The sequence below is a fragment of the Neovison vison genome, chromosome 7, assembly GCF_020171115.1.
Source record: "Neovison vison isolate M4711 chromosome 7, ASM_NN_V1, whole genome shotgun sequence".
NCBI lineage: Eukaryota > Metazoa > Chordata > Mammalia > Carnivora > Mustelidae > Neogale > Neogale vison.
This window is the reverse complement of record NC_058097.1, coordinates 130,660,136-130,685,379: the sequence shown is the minus strand read 5'-3', so window position 1 is coordinate 130,685,379 and position 25,244 is coordinate 130,660,136. Positions and strand designations below refer to the sequence as shown.

Below are 25,244 nucleotides of genomic sequence, written 5' to 3'. Positions count from 1 at the left end.
GAATAGGATGGGAAAGTGGAATTCATTTTTTAGTTTATACTTATCTGTATTAAGTAATTTTTCCTTTACCTAGAACATATATTATTTGTCTAAATAATAACAATTAATTGACGTATATATGTATCTATATTCATATGAATATTAAAGCTAGGGGTTGGGTTCCCAGGCTAGCTTCCAAAACCTATTCAATTCATGATGTAGCAAACAATACTAAAAGCGGACATTAGACCTTAACCCCTTCTGTAATCTGTTTCTCTGGAAAACCTGAGCCCCAGAAATATTTCCTTCTTGCCACTTTCTCCCCACATGTCCCTGTCTCTAATAAGTGCTGCCCTAGAAACAAGAGGAGGCACTTGTGGATCCTGTCTGCGGGTACTATGAGGATCGCTCTCCTTCTAGAACAGTCTGAAGAGAGGACTCGGCATGGTCAGGCCCTCTATGTTGGACAGGAAGGCACATTTAGCAAGCACACAGAGTGTGGGCTGTGTCTCGGACTTTACCAGTTTGCTTCTGACTGTCCAGTGAAATAAGTCAGGACACCAAGGTTCTCAGAGATTTAGTAACATCCCTGAGAGTGCCTTCTGAAATCGACAGAGCTGAGCTTCCAATATATAAGCTTGTGCACTGCCCTTTATAGATCAGAGACCATCCCGCATAACCATTTCTTTATAAGGGGCCTGTAGAAGTCAAGCATACGTAGGCACTTTGGACACGGCCTGAGGTTCTATAAGATCCTGTGAATCCTGTATTAGATGGGAAGCAAAGGGAGGGCAGGAGCCTGTTCCCATCCCCTTTGCCTCCGCAGTACTTAGCACCGTCCTGGAAGCATGGTCAATCCCCCATAAATGTCTGAATAACAGGGAATAGCATTGCCTGCTCTGCTCGATTTCTAAGATAGGAAATTGAAATCATATATTTAATATTTTTCAAAGGTAAAGATCAAAACAAGAAACATATTTTCTCATTAACCTTTGAGTGATTAGGAAATTCAAATAACTGAAGTGTTGTAAGGAAATCTCTTGGTTTATTAGGCATTGATCTGTAGGAGCAAATTGAAGGACATGCCATTGTGAGGTAGAAGAGTTTGACAGACTTTAGAACCTTTCTGCCAAGTAACACATTTATTTTGCTCTTCCCCTGGGGAAAACCTTCTCCCACTGCCATCTAACCAACCTACAAGCCAACTCTGAGAATACAGCTGAAGTCAGGGCAATGTGACCTTGCCCTTAATTTGAAGCATCCTCTGACAACTCAAAGTTGTTGAAAGAAAGTAAAGAGCCCACTTTTCTCAGCTGTAAAGGAGCTTGCCATCCAATGATAACTAATATATTACCTGATTTTCAAAACGTGACAGTATCTCTTCTGGGGGCTCCAAGTGCATCAGCTTATTATGCACTCTAATCACACAATCTTATGAGTCGGGCGTGATACAATTTCCATTATCAGAGGAACTACAGCTTGTAGAAATTAAATTACTAACTAGTAGAGGAACTGACATCAGAACCAAGGTCCTCCATAGATCATCTTTCTTAGCACACAAAGAGTAATGGCTTCTCAATAAGATGGGGACACAGAGGACACTAAACTTCAAGTCACTCGAGCCCATCCACACGTGCGATCAGTGGATCAAAAGCTACTATTGGGACCAAGAACTGGCATCGGAAGTGGCAAAGGCAGTCTTGACCATGGCAAGAGCTATTTTGGAAGACTGGTGAACTAGAAACTTGTTTGCCTTTAAGAGCAAAAGAAAGAAGTAGACACAATGAGCCTCGACAATTCTTTTGATGAATTTTGTTGTAGAGGGCAGCTGAGAGAGCCTCAGCTGGGGAGAGAGGTGGTGTCAAGAAAGAGTGAACATAGTGGAATGTCTGTATACTGATGGGAATGCTCTAGGACAGAGGAGAACAGTAATTTAGGTAGGAAGGGGGAAAAGCCACATAAGAGGGGACAGGATCTGATCCACAATGGGGGGTGTGGCCTTAGATGGAGTAGAGGTAGTTCACCCATAGTTACAGGAGAGGAGGAGAAGTAGTATAAGCAAATGGAGAAGGATGGCTGGGCTGTACACAGGTCTACTTGAGGTCAGCGATCATGAACTGGAAATAAGGCATGATGCTGTGTTTCTCCAATCATGTTTAGCTGGGTGCTGACAGATAAAAAGTGGAGAATCAGATTTTATCGGGGTTGTGGTTTTTCCAGGTAAATAGTATGGAGAGATGGGGTGGGGGGAGATGAATCTGAAGGTGTATATAATAGAGAAAAGGCAATAATGAACCCAGATACTAAGGTAGATAAGGGAGGAAGAGAGGTCATGAGAAGAGTAAGGGACAGAGAAAAGGTCACGGGATAAGGAAATCATAGGTGAGACACTGGATTAAGATAACAGAGTAGAATGGAAAGGTAGGAGGTGGTGGGTGGAGACTAGAGTGCTTGACATTAAGATTAAGGATGGTGTCACTGTGAGAGCAGGGAGCTTGGGCAGTTGGAGGATGGCTAGGAAAGGAGATAATGTTGAAGAGGTGAGAGACCAGAGTATGAGAAGAATCCACTATGTATATGCAAAATAAGAAATACACAGGAATGGAATTGGGGAAAATGACAGTGATCTAAGCGCCCGTCCCTTCAAGGAATGAGGTGTAATAATCCAAGGGTCTGAAGATGGCTACAATAAATAGAGGTGGTAGCTAACATGGTCTGTTATATTCAGGGAGAGTCAGGTTTGGATCAGAGTAAGAAACTGAATGGAACCGTGAAGAGGCTGAGGATATGAGGAATTGTGCTTCTGATGAACCATGAATTCCTAAGGGCGAATGGGAGGATCCTTGGAGGTGGGAGAGGATGGAGTGATGCCTGCAAACTTTCACCCAGCACATTCACCTCTTGGATTTGGGAGCTCCAACTGTCAGGAGTGAGAAAAAAGTAGAGGACAGAGAGAGGCTAGGCGGCTCAGGGATGAAGCCCCTGCTTCGCCAGCATTCTTCCTCGAGCAATGGCTAGCCACAGTGGCTTCTTTCCACCCTCCCAGGTAATTTGTAAACCAAAAGCTGACAGTGGAAAACCCGAAGAGGGCGGAGTGTTTACAGAATTGGAACACACTGGCTCAGATCCAGGGGCCCTCAGGCTGCCGCAGCTGGTGATCTGGTCTCTCTGAGACTAGACTAGACGTCTCCCCAGAGGTTGCCCAGACTGTTGACTCCCACTGTTAGTCTCCAAGGACAAGGACAGAGAAGGGACAGCCATTTCCCAAGTTTCCTCCATCCTTCCTCTTAACTCCTCCCGACATCAGGGAGGTCTGGCTCTGTGGAGCACATCCCTAAAGCCCAGAGCTGTCCCAGGCAGAGCAGTGAGTCAGTCCTGGGGGAAAATGCAAAATGCATCTGCCCAAGTTATTCAGGTCACCGCCCCAGAGAGGGAAGTTCCCACAATCAAATATGAATGACTTCAGGACCTGCATCTTGGACTCTCAGATCATAACTTCTGTCTGTACGTCCTGCTTTGAAACCACTCAACCCTCTATGTAGTAGAAGCAGCACTGCTCTGCTCTCTTCAGTCTCTCTCTCTCTCTCACACACACACACACACACACAGTGCTGTGCAGTCCTATCCCTAAGTTATTTAACTTCGGAGGCTCAGTCTTCCTGCCTTTGAAATGGAGACATACGACCTTCGCTGTTTGAACCAGGTGGTCTCTTAAGGGGAGGAAGTATTGCTTGGACTGCAGTTGGAATTCAGGTTCAAAAATAAGAAGGGGGTTGGGAGCACTCGAAGCTCTTTCTCCCCTGGGGCAAAACAGACTCGAGCTTAGAAAATCCCGCCCAGAACAAACGGTCTTCCAAGCAGCGGAGTAGAGCGGACGTCATACAAGAAGGCAGGAATCGTTTTAGAACTGGTTATGCTCCAGTTTTTAATAAACGGTCAGAGGGGGCGGGGGCGGGGGAGGACACCCTCCAACAGGGAGTCGGGAGGCAGCGCGCGCGCCGCTGTCGAGCGTGACGGCCGCGGTCGCCTAGCAACCGGCGGCGGGGATGCGCGCGGGGCGCCCTGCCTGGTGGGCGCGGGGAGCTCGCCGCCGCCACTGCCGCGCGCCCGCGGGCCTCCCGGACTCGCCGCGAAACTTTGGGGCTTCTCGGCGCCGGGGCGTCAACGCGAGGCCTGGCGGACGCAGCCATGCTCCTCCCCGGCTGAGGGCTCAGGATGAAGCCGCCGGGGCCCTGCGCGCCCGGCTCGGGGACCCGCGGGGTCACACCCGCGGAAAGTTGGCGCGCACCTGCCCGCGCCTGGGAGACGCTCGGTCCCCGACCCGAATTGTCCCCGCAAGTTGCTTGGGCAATTTCTTACCCGCCTTGGATCGGGTGTCCCGAATCCCGCCTGGCCGCCGGGTCCACGGACTCCCATCCGTGGGAGAGAGAAACCCGCGCTTTTCTAGGGGACCTGCTCGGTAACAGATGCTTAATCCGTTTGCCCTGAATGACTGCGATTCTGTTTTTGTTTTCCGCTTTCTTTCTTCCTCCAGACAGTGAGTTTGTGGAAGCCTCTTCCGCGCCCTACAGCCCGGAGGAGTTAGGTAAGTCTAGCCCTTTTGCCTTTTCTTCTCGGAATTCCGCCCTCTGAAAAAACCGAGAAACCGCGAGTTTGGGGGCGCCGAGATACTATCCGCCGCAGGGGAGGAGCGAAGGGGGCAGGGGACATTTGAGGGGGGGCGGTCACAATCCTTTCGCTGCAGGGACCGGCCTTTTCTCGGTGCGTGTGCTTTGGGGTGACGGGGAAAGTGCCAGATGTGGCGCGAGCGCGCGCCTGTGTGTGTGTGTGTGTGTGTGCGCGCGCGTGTGTGTGTGTCCCTGTGTCCCTATGTCCCTGTGTCCCTGTGTGTCCAGGTCGATGGTGCTGCTCCGAGGAGCAAGGCACAGCAAACTTCCTGGCCTGGGGCCTCTGGAAACAGCCGGACTCATCTTGCCTGGAAAGACTCACCGGTGGCTGGCTCTGTCTTGCCAAGTACCTTGCTGAGAAGGGCATGGTGAAGGTGGTCCATAACCTGAATTTAACCAAGTCGGGGACCCCAAAGGGTGGCGGTCTAGTCACGACCTGGGAACTGCGTTCCTCCCTGGTTTCTGTTCCTCATTCAGCCTGTAGGTATCTAGGCATAGGGTATTTCTTCCTCTGTGGTTGGTGCCTGTCCCTATTAAGTATAGATTTGTGGTTGGTGAACTGCGACACTCCTGTCACAGACAGACTGTCATACCTGCCTTGTGCAGAGGGAAGGAAATCTGCATTGTCAGGATCTCTCTAAATATTCCTGCCACCCAGTCTCACTTTGGTGGCTCAGTGGTTGGTCCTCCCCCCCGCCAAGACTTTCCAGTTTAGTTTAGCTGCTCACAGTCTGGGCTGTCAAATCTGTCCTTGCTGTTTTCTTATCACCAGCTTGAAAATCTTGCCTTCCTCGCTGGAATGACAGCTGTTGAAAAATGTTTATCCACAGTAACAGTCACAGCCTTGTTTCTGGTCAGCCTCTCCTCCTAAATAAAATTCTACCTCCTGGATGCTTCCATTCATTTCCCTGAGCCAGGCACCCAAAATAGGTCTGGATCAAGGCTGGCATTCTGAGGCAGGACACGGTACCTTGTTTGGTTCAGGAGATGTGTTTCTGACAAGTTGGCAATCCTTGTCTCTGTAAATGGAATCATAGATTAAATGCATAAACAAAACTAGCTTTCAAAGGCTCACTATAGCGAATCCTTTTAAGAAATGAAAATGCCATCTGAACAATAGCTTTGCGTGAAGTGATTTATTAAGAGGACAGATTCTCGGTGATCTGCTCCACTTGTGTATAATTGTGTATTAATGACACCACTGTCGGCACCCCACACTGTGACAGAAGCTATTTGGCTCCCTTAAATCATAGATAAGCATAAGCAAAGGCAGGCTGAGCATTCCTTGCTCTGAGAGATCGCCTGTATAATTCCTAAATTGAGTTTGCATTCATAGGATGATTTATGTGCCAGAAAGGCCCAGGTGTTTGACCTTCTTCCATTTCCATAGCTACTTCCCGGAGCAAGAGATTGGGCTGTGCTCAGAGCTAAGGCCCTGACAAATAGGGACAGCCCTTCAAATTCGTGGAAGAGAATAAGAAAGCAACCTTCTTTCTCCTCCATTCGCATGTGGGAAATGCCCAGTTTCTCATGAGGAGATGAGAGTGTTACCGGAACCATGGGGTTCCCTCTTGGGCCCTGAGATTGTGGGATGCCTGAGAATAGAAAATACATGGCTGAGAGCCTGACACCAACGTTCTCACTGCTTCGTCGTCCTTAATAGATATGGTCGCCAGCCTGTTTTCTCATCTTTGAGAAGCTGGTGTTTTGCCAGGTGACTTCTAAGGGGTCATCCAGATGTTGCGAGGAGCCCCGAGCCGAAGGAGGCCCATAGCCTTCTCTGGGTATTGATTATTTATATTCACACGCCATATTGTTCGCATGCATGGTGTCTTCAAAGGGGTATTCTTCCCCAGACAGAGTTGCTCACTGGATGGGACTGCATTGTTTCCATGCTGCTCAGATCAAAGAGGAAGCTGGCATCTCTCCCTTGGAAAGAGTCATTATGGTTTTTGGTGCTTTTCTTAGAAGCACAGTGAGAAAAATGCCTCTTACAGAGTTGATGAGCTTGTCATTCTTTCTGGAACACAGGGGAGTACAGAATCAACGCCTGGCCAGAATATTAGGGACCTGAAGAAGAAGTAGAGGGAAGTGATAAAAACTTAGTTTGAGGGGCGCCTGCATGGCTCAGTAGCTTAAAGCCTCCAGCTCTTGATTTTGGTTCAGATCATGGTCTCAGGGTAGTGAGATCGAGTCCTGAGTTGGGCTCCCCACTGGGTGTGGAACTTGCTTGGGATTCTCTCCCTCCCTCTGCCTGCCCCCCCCCAAAACAGAAAAACAAACACTTAGTTTGAATTCTATCATTGCACTTACTTGTGACCTTGGGTAGGCAACTAAACTGCTCTGAGCCTCAGTTACCTCCTCACCCGAATGGGGCCTCGCATGGATATTGTAGATGGTGTCTGTAAAGCCCTAGCACCATGTGTTGTATGCACAGATCTTCAGCAAGTACTTGGTGCTGTATTATTATTATTATTATTATTATTATTATTTTCATTTGAAAGGTACTTACGTGCATGAAGGACGGAATGGCTCTTACCACTTGTCCCACCTATTAACCACCTATTAACACCATTTTTATTTCTAGAAATTTCTCTGCAACTACCTGGTCTACAGATGCTCAGGGATCTGATCAGGTCAATTGAATTATTTAGTGATTTGTCCCTGAAGCAGTACGTGGAATGGTTTTCCATCTGAAACCTTTGGTGGCAACCCTGCTACTTTCTTGTGGTGATTGGTGGTTGGTTTCACCTCCAGATTTTCATCTGTCTCCAAACGAACTACATGGCCTCTTAGCAGGTTTATTCTCAGTGTTCAGCAAGATCTTATAATGAAATTAACTTACAGAAAAAGGGGATTTTTGAAAGGCAGTGGAGACAAGAGTCTATCTCTAGATGAGTGCTGTATTGAAGGCTGCCTGTGATGGAGAATCTGGAAATAAGCCCTCTCTCTGTGATGGTGCCATTTTTCAAGGACAAAGTCCACACCTCTTTGTTTCCTTTCTATAGTCCCATCCATGGGCAGAAGTACTGGCCATCTGAGTGGGTAAGAAGGAACTTCTGTAGATTTGAGGTGAATCCAGATATGCCCATGTCTGCCCTTATCTAGTAAGTTTTATCAACTCCCCTACCTAGAGGATACATACTTGGTTAGGCATGGGAGGACCTCCATGATCTGCATCACCCTCCACCTTCTCTAACTTTCTAATCACTTCTGAGCCACGGGCAGTCCTCAAAATTCAGCTCTGTTCCCAGCACCTGCATGTTTCCCTTCTCTCTTCTCCTTTTCTCCTACCCCTCTTTCAACACTAAGCCCATGTGTCACATCCTCCTGGTGGTTGTCCACCCTCCACATTAAAAGTCCTGAGACCAAGCCTTCATCCAGAGCAGTTACATCAGAATTTCCACAGTGTGGCCCCAAGTATCAGTGTTTTAGCAGTGTGCTTTTTCAAAATCACATTTCTGGTGTGCGTGGGTAGCTTCGGCAGTTAAATGTCCAAATCTTTTTTTTTTTTTTTTTTAAAGATTTTTATTTATTTATTTATTTATTTGAGAGAGAGAGACAGTGAGAGAGAGCATGAGCGAGGAGAAGGTCAGAGAGCGAAGCAGACTCCCCATGGAGCTGGGAGCCCGATGTGGGACTCGATCCCGGGACTCCAGGATCACGCCCTGAGCCGAAGGCAGTCGTCCAACCAACTGCGCCACCCAGGCGTCCCTAAATGTCCAAATCTTAAACCTACTTTAAAAATAAATAAATAAATGAGCATGGAACCTACTTAAAAATTAAATTTTGAGTGATTCCTGTGCATAGCCAAGGTTGTGAGCTACTGCACTAGACGGTGGCCACCGCATTCTTCGTAAATCTAGCGGCCACATAGAGCCTGGCTTCAGTGAATGCTTGTTGAATGAGTGAAAGAGGGTCATCCCTGGGATGCTTTGCCTTATCGGGTACCTATCTCTAAGGTTGGCCCCTCTGCTTGTTATAGCCATGCACTCAGGGACAGAATCCTTCGACCTGTGCCCTGGAGTTCTCTCCTTTGTTCCTTCTTTAATCTTATCCCGTTTATTTTTTACCTTTCTTAAAAGTCAAAGTTTTAAAACTGTTTTTCAGTATAAAAGTAACATGTGCTTATTTTAGAAAATTTGGACATTAGCAAAAATGGGGGGCAGGTCCCTTCTCACCATCGAAAAGCAGACAGCCCCCATGTTCCCTTCACTTCTCCTAATCAGTTGCCCTCTGGGCCTGACCCTCTGGCTCATCCCACTAAGCTCAGTTGCAGCTGTCAGTGCTCAGACCCTGTGAGCTTCCCCGAGAGTCCTCAGGGAGTGCTCTTGACCACAGCATTCTTGGGAGCCACAGGGCTAACTCGGCTGAGGGCAGGTATACCATGAGAAGGAGTTTCCCTATGCAACTCTTACTTTCCTCATTCAAGCAGAATCTATGGGCTTTATTAGAATAAATGATAATGTGAGTGTAACTTCTTTAAAATAATAACTTAAATGTTTACCAGCCTACCCCCTTGCCGTCCTTAGATACGAGATGAGTTTGCAGTTCGCCATGATCAAGGTGGTTTTCTCACTTGCCTTATAGTCTTGTGTTGAGTTGTCTCAACCTGGAGGTAACAGACTCACTTCTAGTGAGTCTCACTAGTCCCATTGCCTCACCTAGACGGGGGAGGATGGGAAATGTAGTCTAGCAGTCTGCCAGGAAGAATGCTTACATTGGTGATCACCAGCTGTCTCTACTAGTCATGTTGCTCAAAGCAATGACGGAGTCACATCCCGGCCATGCAGGTGCTTGGTCTCTGTATGATATAGAATACTGGCTTCGCTGCTATAACAAAGGCTAAAACGACAGTGACTTAAACACGAAGCAAGTGAGTTTCTCTTTCACTTAGAGCCTAAGCTAAGCAGTCCAGGGCTGCTATGGTGGCTTTGTTGTGCTCTGAAGTCCTGAAGTGTTGCTTCCACACAGTTTAGGGTGGCTGCTTCAGCTCCTACCATCACGTCTGCATTCCATTCCATAGGAAAGACAAAAAGGAAAACAGAGGCACAACCTGAAAGCTGGGCATATCATTTCACTTAACGTTCCTTTGGCCTGAACTTGCATCAGGTGGCCACACCTAGCTCCAAGAGGACTGGGAAAATGGGGTGGGAGTAAGGTGGAGTCTGTTAACAGAAGAATGATTGGGTAGGGTGCAGGCGGAAAGAGGTGTTGGATAATTAGTAAGCTTTTAAAGAAAGCCAGTCTTAGTGGTTAAGAACATGGACCTGGAGTCATACTGTGTGGGCTTAAATTTTGCTCTACCTTTTACTTGCTTCATGACCTTGAGCAAATGACTTAATCTGGATCTCCATTTCCTATCTCTAAGACTATAGGTCAGCTACTCTCTGATGTTCTGCCAGACCCACCCGCCATCCTTTGCCATTCTGCTCTATGCCCTGGAAAACTTACCTTTTGGAAAGTACCATCTGGCTCCTAGTTGGATTGGGCCAGTGAGAGGCACTGGAAGGATATGAGGGCGTGGCGGGGAGGGGGTTGGTTGGTGGAAAGAAAGAGATGTCAAGAGACTAATTCCCTTCCTGAGAGGCTGTGTCCTCCTTGGCCGTGGCTCTTCCAGAGTCACCCTCATGGCGTTAGATCTTGCTGGATTCTGGAATCTCCTCTCCTGACCTAGGCTGGCAATGGCTCCCCACTATGGATGTCCCTAGGGGGCTTCTTTCCCCTTAACCCTGCTTGGCCCACTGTTGTCCACCTGGCCTTCATTAGACCCGTCTTTGGGCACAGCCTGGGCACACTGTCCTTTTCCTGCCAGGACCCCGGCTGACACGATGGGGATAGTAACAGTATTGGCCGCAGATCCTGGGGTGAGAGTGAATGAATGCATTGTAGGATTACTGCTTGAATGCAGCGGCCATCATTAATCGTTTACTGTTTTCATGTCCCTAGGCGAGCACTCTGATACCTTCAAGTACGGTCGAAACCTTCTGAAAGGTTTAATTGGGCATTTAAGTGAAATAATATTGTCTCCCACCTGCCCTCCCCCACCCTATGTTGGGGGCTGCAGCAAGGCTCAAGAGTTATGAACAAATCTTGTTCCAAGTCAGCTGTATCCTGCATCCACAGTTTCTTCCTTCTCGTTATATGGGGATGAATGAGGAGGAAGATGCTGGGCTTATCATTCGCTTATTCTGTGCTGGCACTTTACATGTATAAACTGTCTACATAGCTTCCCAGCTTGGAGTTTGAATCATGTCACCCACACGGATGCCCTCAAATATATTGACTTCTGAGGACTGGCCTGCCCATATTAATAGATCAAGTTTTTCTCTAAGGCCACCCTCCAGTGTTATTTCCCGTAATTCTCAGGAGCGCTTATTTCCGTTCTGTCAGTTCTGGCTGCTCTAGGCTTTTGCTGGGGGAGCTCAAATCCACCACACACCTCACTGAGGCCCATGGACATGTGTTAACTGCTCCGTGACCTCTGTTCTTCAGAAACTGGTGGCCACACGACACTGGCCAGGCTGCTGCCACCCCTGCTCATTCCAGAACCTGGAGGCTTGGCCTCCACTTGCGACCTGGCTGGTTTCCCGGTGTCCTACCCTCTGCGGGCCTCAGGGATGAAGATAACCACTCTTCTCTGTGCTCTTCCAGCCTCAGAGTGGGCCGGGGCCTTCTCATTACTGAGCAAGCCCAGAGCCACCGAGAGTCTGGGATGGGGTTGGCTCCCTGCCCTGAGCTGGCTGTCCAGACAGCTAGGGCCAGTCACCCCAGCCTGGGATCTGCCCCAGATCTCTCCACCCTTGGAAGCCTGTCTGTCCTGCCTTCCTCCTACCCCAACCCCAAACATAGCCTATTCTCACAGAGTGTTCACCCCCCTTCAGCTTTCTCTCAGGGTGACTGACAGCGGGAAATTCAGTTCCCTTCGCAGGAAACCTCACCCTGCCGCAGGGTGCGGGCCCGCCTCCTGGCTCCCACAGAACAGCCACAGAAGAGTTCACCACTGGTGTATTGCCTAAATCTGGGCAACTCAGTCTCTTCTGTGATGGATCTGGTTGGAGATATCAGCTCACTTCATCCTCAGAACAACTCCAGGGAGCAGAAGGAATTATTTTCGCATCATGGAGGAGGAAACACAGTCTCACACTGGTTAAATTATCTTCCTCAAATCACACAGCTAGTTAGAGGCCGACCTTAGATTAAAAGTGTAATCTCTGGGGTGCCTGGGTGCCTCAGTCAGTTCAGTGTCTGCCTTCAGCTGCGGTCATGATCCCAGAGGCCTAGGATCGAGTCCCACATTGAGCTCCCTGCTCAGCGGGGAGCTTGCTTCTCCCTCTCCCTTTGTGCTCTCAAGTAAAGTAATTAATTAATAAATTTATTAATAATCTCTGGCTCCAGAGCCAATCTCGGTTTCCTGGGGAGGAGACTGTGCAAGTTGCCCTCCTCCCAGGGGGACTTGGTTGTGGGTTGAATGTGATAAACTACATAGAAGGAACCATTGCAGGGCCTTGCAGTGTAGTATAGGGCGGTTCTGTATATATTTGCTGAATAAATACATGAACGGTGAGTGCTCAGAGCTATGTGTGTGTATATTTATTTGTTTTTAGACCAACAAATACGATCAGTATACTCCAAAGGAATTTCCCATAATGGGATCTGAAGCAACATCCAGAAAAACTCCTTCTGGCTTCTTCCTTCACTCACTTCCTGCTCTCCCTGCTCTGTATTGCAGCCGAGTCCCTGCGACAGGAAACCTCTGATGGTTTCCCGGTGGTGATGGTGCTCATGCTATTTCTAAAGGAAACTAAGCTTTGGCAGCAGCGTAATTTGGAGCAGGGCAGTAGGAGCTCAGAGAGGAATCTGAAAACATATCTAAGGACAGGTGGGCTCAGGCTCAGATATAAAATTCATTGCCAAACAAACATGATATTTGTTTGCAAAATGATGCTGTGCATTGCCCAGGAGATGAAGCTTTCTTCTAGGGTGTTCTGGTTGGGAGAGAGAAGGGAGCAGGAAAGGGAAATGACAATAAATTCTGGGGGATAAATGGTTATTTACCTTGGCTAAGGAGAAGAAAGAGCAAGGAAGCAGATACGGAATAATGGGATAAAACACGCACACACACACACAGGAAAATGGGAAGGGCATTTTCCTTGCCAGAGAGATGTTTTTACTAGAAATATATAGGTCTGTGTCCAGTTACACATGACTATTAAACACAATGTGACTACCTATAAACAACAATGTTTCATCGATTTTGAGCCCTACTGGAATTTAGAGAGTGTTATTAACCGCTTGATCTGTTCGGGAGTACTGTGGTTATGATTTCTGGGTGACCTTCCTACTGGATGATCATTCTCGAATCTGCCCTTGTTATTTGTATTTTTCTTCAATCAGTTTTGCTCAAGGTGGGCACTTGAAATGATTTGGTATCTCTTGTGTGCTCTCTCGCTCTGTGTCTCTGTGTTCCTCCTCTCCCTCTTTTCCCCGCCTCTTGCTCTTGGTCTCCCTCCCCTGCTTCAGGCCTCTCTGTGCCTCTGTTTCTCTTTGTCTGTCTCCTCCCGCTTCCTGCTCTTGTTCCCTCCTCCCTTTTTCCATCTTAAGTTGGAATACGGACAGAAAAAGCAGTGCTTGCCTTCCTAGGGCCCTTTGCCAGAAAACGGAACAGGTCAAATTATAAAAAAGGATAAAAAAAGACTGCTCTTTGGCAAAATGGGGAAAACAGATGTTCAGGGGTGGTTTTGCTGTCTCTAGCTGTGTGCTGGCTGCTGAAACGCTCTCCTTCCAGGCTCGCTAGTCACGGACATTCATCATCATGGCACACATGTATGGTTATTTTAATGTCAAATATGTATATATATATTTATCTCTGCCTAATTCGCCTCTCCCCATGACCTTTATACCCCCAAATCCAGAGTTGGCAAGATTACTGACCACCTGGTAGCAAGATTTATTTTCAAACTCAGAGGTTTTTTTTTTTAAATAACACTACCGGGAATAGTGGACACCATAGCTGCTTTCAGGCCACTGTTTAACAGTAAATACTTTATGGAAACTTCAGGTTTTTAAGAGAATAGAGAAGGGAGCTGTGGGTGCAGAATCTGGTCTGTAATGAACCCTGCAGAAAGTTTGGGGCTGAAGGGGAGCTGAATGATGGAGATCTAGTGCTGGAATGTGTAGCCTGCCAGGACATTGGGGTCTCTGTCTTCCACAGGTTTGCCCCTCACTGACTGTTGACCAAAAACAAAAGTCCATCCCTGTAGCTTTCGTGGTTGTCCAGCCAGAGACCTTAAGGCTGTGTCCTTGACACAAAACTTTTCCTTTTGGTTTGAAAGGACATTTGCTGCCTCCCCTACAAACTTAAAAAAGGGATTCCAGATTCTGAACATTTGCTGTGGACTAGGGTATGGCAGGCAGTTTTCTGTCCTATGCGACCCTCATGTGGGTTAAGCTTATGTGACCCCCACTGCCTTCACCTCCAATGGCTCTCCTTGTCATATAGGATCAAACCAGTTAGCGCATCTAAAGCACTTAGGACAATGCCTGACAAATAGCCAGCATTTAGTAAATGTTATCCATTTTTGCTGCCTCCTCCCTGCCCCCCACTTTCCTCATCATTTTCACATATGTCTTCCTTCCCTGAATTCCATCCCATTTCTCCTCTCCTATTCATCTAGTTACGCTGAAAGAAGAGAAAAGGGAAAAAGAATCAACCACAAAAGTATAAAGCCAGAGCCACCACAAACTCAAAGAGTACCTTTGAACAAATTGGAAAAAAATCATCCCCTCCAGGTGGATGAAGAGCAGGGACAGTGTTCCCAGTCTAGTGGGTAGAGTGCCTGCTAGATTTCAGCCTCCCACCTCTGCCTCGTTCACTCCCTCAGCCTGGCACTCTTGTGCAGTGAGCAGCCTACACAACTGATCATGGTAGCCCTGATCCCACACTCCCATTGTGACATTCTCATGAATATTTCTTTCCTTTTCTGGGAACTCTTTCAGTGTTGTGTACATGCTAAAAAGACTAAATTCTGCTTTGATTAGTTCTTTTAAAATAAGTTTCCCCTAAATTATTTACGTGATGGGGTTTATTTCCCCCAGGTTCTGATCTCCTAAATAAAAACTATATTTAAAATTTGTAATACATATGCCAGTAGTTAACCAAAATTTATTTACTCTAGTTCAAATGGCAGTTTTAAAGATTTTATTTATTATTTATTTGACAGACAGAGATCACAAGTAGGCAGAAAGGCAGGCAGAGAGAGAGGGGGAAGCAGGCTCCCTGCTGAGCAGAGAGCCCAATGTGGGGCTCAATCCCAGGACCCTGGGATCATGACCTGAGCCAAAAGCAGAGGCTTTAACCCACTGAGCCACCCAGGTGCCCCTCAAATGGCAGTTTTAAATGCACTATAATAAAAAGAGATGATATTTGTTGAGTGTTTTCCATGTATTAAGTATCTGGCTAAGAAATTTATGTCAGTCATCTTGAAACAATCCTGTGAGGCAGGTACTAGGATTTGCCTCATTTTACAAATGGGGAACTGAAGCTTGGACAAATTAAATGACTTGCCAAGTCGCACCTGATGGGTGGTAGAGCCAGGGCTTGAGCCCAGCTCTGGTCTTTACTGCTTGGGTTCTTAACCCACCATCCTGAATTCCAGAGTAAATTATGAGAATCCAGACTCCTGAACCTCAGTGGCAGATTCTTGGCAGAACCGTGATTTGCAGTCAGGTCTGACTGTAAAAATATGGGCTGAACTGTTTACAATCCTGCATACCAACTTGTCGCGCACTGCAGGCTAGGCTTGGGGGCAGCAGGGTGAAGGGACACAATCCTCTCCTCAAAGAAATGATGACCTCGGTCAGGGAGAAAGACCAATTAACAGAAAATTTAAAAAGTGGAGCTCTGGCTCCTCCTAGCTGTTGGGTACTTACTGACCGTGGACCTTGAGTTGGATTATCTAAATTCTCTAGACCTCAGTTTACTCATCTGTGATATGGATGCAAATACTTACTTCATAGGGTTATTGGGAGGGATTGAATAAGATAATATATGCAAAGTAGCTGACATTCCATATGTGGTTGTAATTATTATTACTATGGTAAGTGCAAGAAAGGAAGAACATAAGGAGGGCCTGGGACCCCAGAGAAGAGGAGCCTGACTCAATCATGGAGGTCAAGTGGAGGCCCGGCAGGCTTCCTGGAGGAGATCCATTCTTCCCAGCATGACCTGCAAGACAGCAAGGGTGCCAGGCATGAACGGCATCATGTCTGTCATAGAATAGCTGTCACCTCCTCCTTTAGGGATTGCATCACTGAGTGCTGAATAATGGAGAGCAGGTGAACAAAGCTGACTCTTCCCCCTCATTCTGCCTGGGGTTTAGCATGAAAACTCTACAAAGTGGGAATGTGACCCCATTAACTCCTTCCTTAAATGCTGGGCCAGTCCTGATGGCTCACAGAGTCTGTCCTGCTCTCTAAAGCTCCTTACATTTAGCCCAGGGGAGTTCAGTGGGACAAAGCCTTTAACACCATGTTCATTTGAATTTCACTCCTGTTTTCCATTATTAGCATCGCTGTTGCGTTTTAGTACTATCAGCTAGTTGGTGCTGACATTCCACATTGTTTACAGAAGGAGACACCAAGGAATCCTGTAAGGTGGGTGTAGGGACATAACCCAGTGTGGGCAGGCATTTGTCAGAATTAACAAACAAAAACAGAGGATACCCAGTTAAATTTAATTTTAGAAAAACGACAAATGATTTTTTTAAAGTGTATGCATGTTCTCTGCAATATTGGAGACGTACTATACTAAAGAAATTTTGTTGCTTTTCTGAAATTCAAATGCAACGGGTGTCACGTGTTCTATCGGGCAGCCCTCAGTGTGGGAGCAGCGTCTGGGGACTCTCTGTTCTTTGCACTGGATTTTAGTTCGCTGTTTTAGGAGGCGTGATAAAACACAGCTCAGTTCCTATCACCAGGTATCCAGTCCACATGGGACTCCATTTAGGTGCTTCCGTCAATGAGACCTGATTGCTGATGTCTGAGTCCTTTTATCACCTCAATTAGAAAAGGAGGTGGGAATCTAATCTGTCCAAGAGTAGGAATCCTAAACAACTTCAGGGATTTGACCCATGCTTCCTGTGTGTAACCTATCAACTCAGAACAGCTCCTTCTCCTGCATAGGCCACATGGCTTCTGGAGTCTGGATATTTAGGCTTTAATTTTCTCTATTCTCTCTTATAACAGACTCTCAGGTCCGATCTTTTCTCTTTTGGGGAGTCAGAACATCTCCGTGTCCTCCTAAGGGTGGACACTCAGTGTCCTCTTTCTGTTGGGCGTCAGCACTCAGCCTGTGCTAGAGCATCACCGGAGGGGTGATGTATGTGTTGGGAGGGTTCCCCCCGCCTGAGTAAACCTGGTGTTGCTAAGCAGGGACCATTATTATAACAGTTTCTTTGTAGCAAGGGAATGAAACCTCGACTTCCTGTTTCTTGCACCCAGTGGTCTGTGTTTTGTCTTCTAGAGCTTTCAACATTTTTTCTTCTGTGACCCAACATCAGGATACATTTTACATTGAGACATATGCATACAAATTTTAACATAAATATAACTAAGACAGAAGGTGTATGGGATAGTAATTACCCTTATTAGATTGGCTGCATCTGGTATTTTCCATTATGTTCTCTTTTACTTATTTAAAATGCTCCTTAGCCTGTTGCATTGATTTCTACTAATGGGTTGCCAACTACCGTTTAAAAAACAATGCTCTAGAGTGTTGTATGGCAAATAGAGAATGAGTCTGTTCTTCCTTTCTTTCTGAAAGCTACCAAAATATTTGAAGATAGCTATCGAATTGTATCTTAATCTTGTCCGCACAATGGACCTTTCTTAACACGTTCTGCTTTCTCCATTCCATCCTGCTCCACACCTGCAGAGTGCTCTCTAGGTGAGGAAGATTTCCCTTTAACCTGCCTTCAAGAACTGAGCACGTGGCCTCACACACAGCTTGACCAATACTGGGCATAGTGGGATCATCAGACCCCTTATTATCAAACTCCCGTCCAAGTTACTGTCACTCCACCAATCCCTACTCATTGGCAATGGTTTCTTAATATTTTAAATTTACCCAAAATATCAAATCCATTTTCCCCCTGTTTTGTCTATAAGGGTATATGGGGATGTTTTTTCTTAATTGGGGAGAGGAGGGTCTCAAATCACGATGCAGTCACTCATATTTCTTGGATCTACCAATGAAATAGTCCCACACTCGAGAAATGTAAACAAAAAGAAACCGTGTATCTAGCACAGCAACAATTAAATCTCCTCTTACAATGACCATATTTTGAAAGAAAATGCATAACAGGGTAGTAATAATAGCTAATAATTACAGAGTGTTTGTTGCTTGCTAAGCACCACGCGAAGAGCTTTATACTTTACATGAAACTGACTCATGCATTTCTCACAACACCTTGAGGTGGATGCTACTTGTAATTACTAATTATTAAAAGAAGAAAAACTGAACTTTAATAAAGTCAGGTCGCATAACCAGTCAAGTAACCAATAAGTGGCAGAGGGGAGGTTGGTCCCAGGCCCATCTGACTGCTCAGCTTGTGCTTTAGAATACTAACAACTCAGTACTGAGTGCCACAGATGGAGAACGACCTCTGGTCTGTCACGGGTCTAGTTCATAGACCTTGCTCCTTCCTATAAGGAAAGTGAAGAACTTAGTAACAAGGTCAAAACGCTAGCAGCCCCCAGGAGTCAACGGAGACCACCTAGATTCATCACTAATGGTACTAGGGGCAGGCCACATGGTGCTTTCTAGTGGTGCGGTGAGGCCTGGAGTACGGAGAGGCATCTCTCCGGGAGGAAGGAGAGGAAGAGCTGCCTGCTTGGGAAGCAAGCTCCGCTCTGAACACAGGCTCGAATCCCGAGTCTGTCACTTGTGTATTGCGTGATCTCTGGAAATTCGCCTAATCTCACCTTGTTTCTTTATCTCATGTGTAAAACATGGATGATAGCGCCTGCTGTGCAGGGCGTTGGGTCCGGATAAAATGAGATCATGCACAAAATCACCAGATACAGAAGAGACAGCATTCTGTGCATGCTGGTTCAAGACAGAACACTGGGTTCTGATCATTCTTCTACAATAAGCAAGAGATCTGTTCCTTCATTTAGGCTGGGATTTGGAGTACATGGAAATGTAGGTCCCCAAATGACTTGTACCAGAGGTTCTCAAAGTGTAGATCATGGACCAGTTGCATCAGCCTATCTGGGAACTTGTTAGAAATGCAATTCTGGGCCCCACCCTGACCCCCTGAATCAGAATATCTGGGGAGGGGGTATACCCCTGACTGCTCTCTGTTTTAACAAACTGTTCAGGTGACTATGATGCAGTTAAAGTTTCAGAACCACTGCCCCATTGGTGCTGAGCATCTGGGGTTTTTCCTCATTGTCAGTAGGACTCCGTGGAAGCCTCTGGAGAGATGGCTTTCAGGTTGCTTCCATTTGGTCCTCTTGTTATTGTTTATCCCAAGTTGTTCATTTTCTGATGTTCCTTATCTCTCTCCCACTTAATCTGAAATTCATCTTGTATACACCTTACCTCATAAAGACTGACTGGAAAGGGACCGTTCGCAGACACTGGGTAGAGGAGACAGGTAACATTCCTGTGGAACTCTTCCAGGGCCCATCCCGGCAGGCCCTCTCCTCCCTTTGTCTCCTTTAAGTTCTTCCCTCTCATTGAGCTCTTCTCTGCTTCAGAATCTTTGCACATGCTGTTTGCCCAGCTGGAACGCTCTCCCTTCTCCTGCACCATTTTGGAGATGCCCTCCCTTTCCAGCCCCCTTCTCCCTCCTTAGTCTCTGTTACTGTGCCCTGCTCCTGTTCGTCACACATAGATCAATGTGTAATTATAGGTTTATTTATGTACATGTTAGTAAGACAGAGCCCATTCGAAGGCATTCACACACCTGGCAGAGTGTGTAGCTTATTAGTCAATGTCATCAATAATATGTTTTGAAGGAACGATTGAATGAATACGCCATTGCTTTCCCATAGCTCTGCCTTCTTTCAAACTCTGTTGTGCTTTTGGAGAATCCTTCTATTCAGTCCTTCTGTTTTTGGTCTTACTTTTTTCTAGTTATTTCTAATTATTCCCCCCTCTACCCTGAACTTTTCTGAAGACGTGTTTTGCTTAGCATTGTACTGGCTTTATCGCTGACACACAATAAATACTTCTGCATTTCTGGATGGACAACTTATCAGTTAAGATGTGAATTTGAACTCTTCCCCCAACTCAGACTTTATGCTGTAACATAATTTCTTTTCTCCTGAACTGAGCCATCCAGAGTGGCTGGAGCCATTAGGAATAGTCAGAGTTTCCCCACTTCTCTGCCTTTGACATTTAAAGTATAAGACATGTCATCTTTAATGCATATTCCAGAAAGAGCCAGAACACCTGTACAGGTTGTGGAGGGGCCTTCCTTCTTGCTGTTGCTGTAGCTAAGAACAGAAAGGACATATTTTCAGAATAAAACACCCAAACGTCCTTTTCAGAATGGCGGCGGCAAGGGCTCTTAAGTACGAACATTCTGACCTGAGCTATTGCCAGTTACTGGGACAATCCTTGTTTTTTATTTATTTATTTATTTATTTATTTATTTATTTATTTAATGTATTTATTTGACAGAGAGAAATCACAAGTAGATGGAGAGGCAGGCAGAGAGAGAGAGAGGGAAGCAGGCTCCCCGCTGAGCAGAGAGCCCGATGCGGGACTCAATCCCAGGACCCTGAGATCATGACCTGAGCCGAAGGCAGCAGCTTAACCCACTGAGCCACCCAGGCGCCCCCAATCCTTGTTTTTTATAATGATTTTATGTTGCCATTGTTTTAGAAACTCATTATGAGTCCAGCTTAGGGGGAAAAAACCCCAAATGGTCTACGTCATCCTTAGAAACAGAGAAAAACATAATTATTATTATTTTTTTCATGAAAAGAGCAAAAGGAAGAAATAACCTTATCATGATATGTTGCAGGATGACCAAAACTGAGGCTTCCTCCTGCTAGTCTGCAGTTGGAGCCACCAACAACTCAACACAATGATCAATATGGTCAGAAGCTTCAGAGCCTGTAAACGGGCACCATTCATTATAACCCAGTGGTTCTCAGAGGGGGGTAATCTTACCCCGTAGGAGACATTTGGCAACATCTGGAGACATTATTAGTTGCTCCCGCTTGGGGTGAGGTTCCTCCTGGCATCTACTGGGTGCTGCTAAAAACTCCCTCCAGTGCCCAGGACAGTCCCTACCAAGGGACACAGTCAGTCCAAAATGTCGGTAGTGCTGCTACTAAGAAAGCTTGAGAAACGAATCAACCAAAAAGTATGAGCTTTCAATACTCCCAAGATTTCTAGAGTAAGAGTAGCAATTAATAATTGAAATGATCATTATTTATTAAATACCTGCTACTTGCCAGCCTCTTTGTAAAGAATTCCTAGCTACTGAGTCAGGATCTGACCCCGGGTTTGTTCCAGGACATTGTCGGTACTCTCCCTCCTTAGCACTTTTGTGTGTATGCCTTCTCCCCTGGACATTATCGTGTCTACCCTCTGCTGGTTGTGTTTTCTATAAATCAGATTAGGTGTTGAGCATGTACTAGGTAGCACACCCACAGGAGAAAGCCACGGGCAAGAAGAGACTGGTGTGTAGCTATGGGTGGTGAAGTTAAAAACCTCCAGACAAACAGGCCTGAGATCTATAACTTAATAGACGAGCCTGACACCTGTGTAGGATGGTAGCACGGAGCCTGACCCTTAGTAGGTACTTAATAGATATTTGTTGGGAAATTTTTTTCATAATCAGCAGAGTCCTTGGTAAGCTTCAAATGGAGGAGGGTTTCCAAATGCCCTATTCTGTTATATAACAGTGAATTCCTCCTAAAAGCAGCACCTAGCATTTCCAGAAGTCCAGAGGTACCTTGTGTATTTCCACTTGCCCTTGACACCTTCCTCTTCTTTTTTTTAACTGTTCCATTCTTAGTCTGTCTGGCCCAGCAAAGGCTCATCCCTGGCTCCTCCCTCTCTGCACACAATATCCCCTGCCGCCCACCCCCCATCTACTGGAGGCCCTCCCACTATTCCTTGAATTTTGCTCCTGTCAACAACTTGCAAGATGGAGGCAGGTCATGTGTCAGAGGAAGCACGTGCCACGTGAGAAAGCTTATTTGAGAACATGATTTTGTCTTTGGAAACAAGCAGGCAAAAATCACAACCATTGTCCCTGTAAAACAGAGAACTAAAAGAAAAGCTTGGGAAAAACCGTCTTGCCAGTAATATGGAGATGATCATACCTGTGGTGGGCATGATCGTTGTACACTTACGAAAAGCAGAAGGGGCTCAAAGGCAGTGCTGAGAAGCAGGACAGCGTGTGCTTTCCTTTCCTGGGTCCATGTCTTTGCTGGTAGTCTCCTGCTTCTCTCAGCCCTCGGATTTCTTGGAACCTGCTAGTTGCCTGCTTCAGAGTATCAGTCACTCCATTGTGCTCCTATAATGCTTTATTTTTAACTTCTAGTATGCCACCCATCATCCTTGACCTTTATCATACTAAGCTCTGAGATAGTGAATGCTTCTGAAGGAGAATCACTAGAGCACCGTGGCCCCAAGGAGCCAGTCAGAAACAGTAGTTCATGCCCCTCAAACTGCAGTATGCCAGGAGTCAGAACAGATTCTAGGATGCCACCCTTGGAGATCCTGAATCTCTAGAATTTGGAGGTGGGGACATCAGACATTGAACCTCGTACATTTCCGGTTTATAAATCACACTTTGGGAAGCATTACAGAACTTGGGCTTAAAAAAATCTCCTTAACGGGGCACCTGGGTGGCTCAGTGGGTTAAGCCGCTGCCTTCGACTCAGGTCGTGATCTCAGGGTCCTGGGATTGAGCCTGCTCAGCGAGGAGTCTGCTTTTCCACCGCCCCCCACCCCCGCCTGCCTCTCTGCCTATTTGTGATCTCTCTCCGTCAAATAAATAAATAAAATCTTTAAAAATAAAAAATCTCCTTACGTGTTCTGGAAGCAAAACAAGCATTTTGATAAGGACAGCCTGGCTACATCCAATCACTGGTTTGTTCACTCAACAGGCATTGACTGGCGACTCCCAAAGGGAGTGGGATCCGTTTTAGGTGATGCTGGCAGGAACTGTCCCTGGTGTGGTCATGACCACTCTCTTTTTGCCATCTGTTGTTTCCCTTCTGGCAAGCTCAGGCCCATTCTTAGGGCCCATCCTAGTCCATGTAGTAGTTGACAAGGACTTTAAGGGGTGTGTTTGGAGGGTGCAGAGAAGAAGAGTGAGGGGAAAAGAGGTTTGCATTTTAATAGAGAATTTCAATTCCTTGGTGTTTCAAATCACTGGAGGAGAAGAGAAGGGTTTCTTTTACTGGATTTCTATTGTGTGTCTAGCGCTTGAACCGTAGTATCTAAATTTAACCCTCACAATAAGCCAATGAGGTAAGTGCAGTTATTCCCATTTTCCAGAGGAGGAGGCTGAGGCTCATGTTATGTTACTCTTCATAGCTGGAAACAGGTGGACCCAGGACTAGAACTCAGGACTGACTCTAAAGACCATGTGCATTCTCCTCCACCTGGATGCCTCTGTCATCTGGTCTGGAGCATCCTAGTATGTGCCCTGTTTGGAGTTAAAGACTGTTCTTTGCATTGTCCTGAAGAGGGCTGGAATTGTTCCATCACCTTCTTGGCTTTCCTGGGAGTGAGTAAAAGACAACCAGGTCACTGTAGAAAGAATGCTGACCTTTAGAGTGAGTATTTAGACCCAAAGACAACACAGATGCTGTCTGGTGAGCTACCTTACTGCTAGTAAAGCTGAGTTCAGGTTCGGTTGTCGACACGCCTTGTTTCTGTTTAGCCCCAGCCACGTGTTGCAGTCTGCAACCAAATATACTGTAAGATGGTATTAATGACCAGCTGCTGGTCAAATCTGAAGCCTTTTTCTCAGGCTTTAGTTCTTGAACAGTAGATTCCCAGCTATATATTTTTTCAGATATAGTTGATGTGGAAGATTATTTATTTTCTATATTTGCTGTGGTGATTATTAGTAGTTGAGGAAACCCAGGTGCATGGAGGGGAAAAATTGACCTGCCATGTATTTGGCCTTTGTATTATTCTTTTGTATTCAATTTGAAGAGCTCAGGTTAGGTCCACCTGCTGCGGTCAGCTGACTGTGGGGCCCACAAGCAGGACGCACCACTTCTTGGGAAGTCTGGGAATCCCGAGCTCTTGCTAGAGGGACCGTCTCACAACTTCCTCTGGCTTCCATGACTTTAAACCTTCCCACTCTTCTCCTTCTCCAGTCTGCCCTCTTAACCTCCTCCTTTCCCTGTTTATTACTTTTGTTGTCCTGGGCATTCTCCAAGTAAATTGATATTCATGGCTTCATTTATATTTTTCTCTACACCTCTGTTCTCTGCTTCTTACCCAGGTTCTTGTTCCTTCTTTCCTCTTGCCCAGAGGACGGTAAAGTCTTTCAACGTCTTTCTCAAACCAGTCCTTCCTCTTCACTCAGCTTCTCTCAGCATCGGTCCAATGACCCATCCTTCCAGGAATGGTCCATTCTTCCTATGGCCCAGTCTCAAAACTGGCTTAACTTGATTACCTTGTTCTTCCTCCTATCTAAGTCACTGGAAAAAGTAAAATTCTTGCCTCAAGATTTGGTATCTTCACTGTACTTGGTATCTTCAAAGATTTGGTATCGGGATGGTATCTCGCTCTTCCTTTCCCATCACCTTTGCCTGGACTCACGTGTCTTTGCTTCCTGGACTGTTTCCCAGATCAGCTCCCTATTTCACAGGGCTATTGAAGGGTTGATTGAAATAATAATAGCAAATATATGTTCAGCGCTTACATGCACTATGCTAAGTATTTTATTTGTTATTTCATTCCAACCTTACAACCTCTACTCCATGGCTATTTCCGTCAACTTGAAAATGAAATGAAATGAAGTCTGGTGACTTGCCCAAGGTCACACAGTGAGTGGGCTGTCACTCAGCTTATACCTGTTTTGTTGCAGTGGATGCTTATAACTATTAAACTTTTGCCTCCTAGGATATAGTGTGTTATCTAATGGGGGCAGTTAATAAATATTCGTTTCCTTCCTTCTTTCCCTCCTTTTCCTATCCATTGTCTTTTCCCCACTCTAGACTCATTTCTTACAAATGCTACCTACCCTTCAAGCCTTCCCTTTTTTTCTGCATGGAGTCAGTCCTTTACTCCGCATTCTTCAGGCATCACCAGTGCTTTCCTGTTTTCTGGTTGCATATCTTGTCCACTTGAATAAACCCTAGCAAGGCTGGTGAGCTGCTGCTTCTTTTGTTTCTTTGATGTGCTATCAAGTCCTAGTGCTGCTGACTTTAAATGGAGTAGGTATTTGATACATGATTGCTACATTACTGCATTTGGGTTTTATCTTGAGAGCAGACTCACTGAGCCATCAGATGAATCAGAAGAACAGACTGGAATCTGGATACACAGTCCACCAGAATTGAGCATAAGGGTACAAGCACGGGCAGACTAATTGGGTAATTGCT

At 46.1% G+C, this 25,244-nt stretch overlaps 1 protein-coding gene across 8 annotated transcripts in view; it reads left to right on the top strand.

Annotated features, from left to right (window-relative positions):
• The window catches only part of AMOTL1 (angiomotin like 1), a 153,571-nt gene that overhangs the window by 34,249 nt on the left and 94,078 nt on the right, over positions 1 to 25,244 (top strand). For 5 of the 8 annotated variants that reach the window (XM_044258293.1, XM_044258287.1, XM_044258282.1 and 2 more), the window contains one exon: positions 4,514 to 4,564. The exons of 1 other annotated variant lie outside the window; for it this stretch is intronic. In XM_044258293.1, the coding sequence (XP_044114228.1) occupies positions 4,514 to 4,564 (51 nt within the window). The remainder of the gene's footprint in view (positions 1 to 4,513; positions 4,565 to 25,244) is intronic. 2 more of the 8 variants (XM_044258288.1, XM_044258283.1) reach the window with 1 other exon arrangement.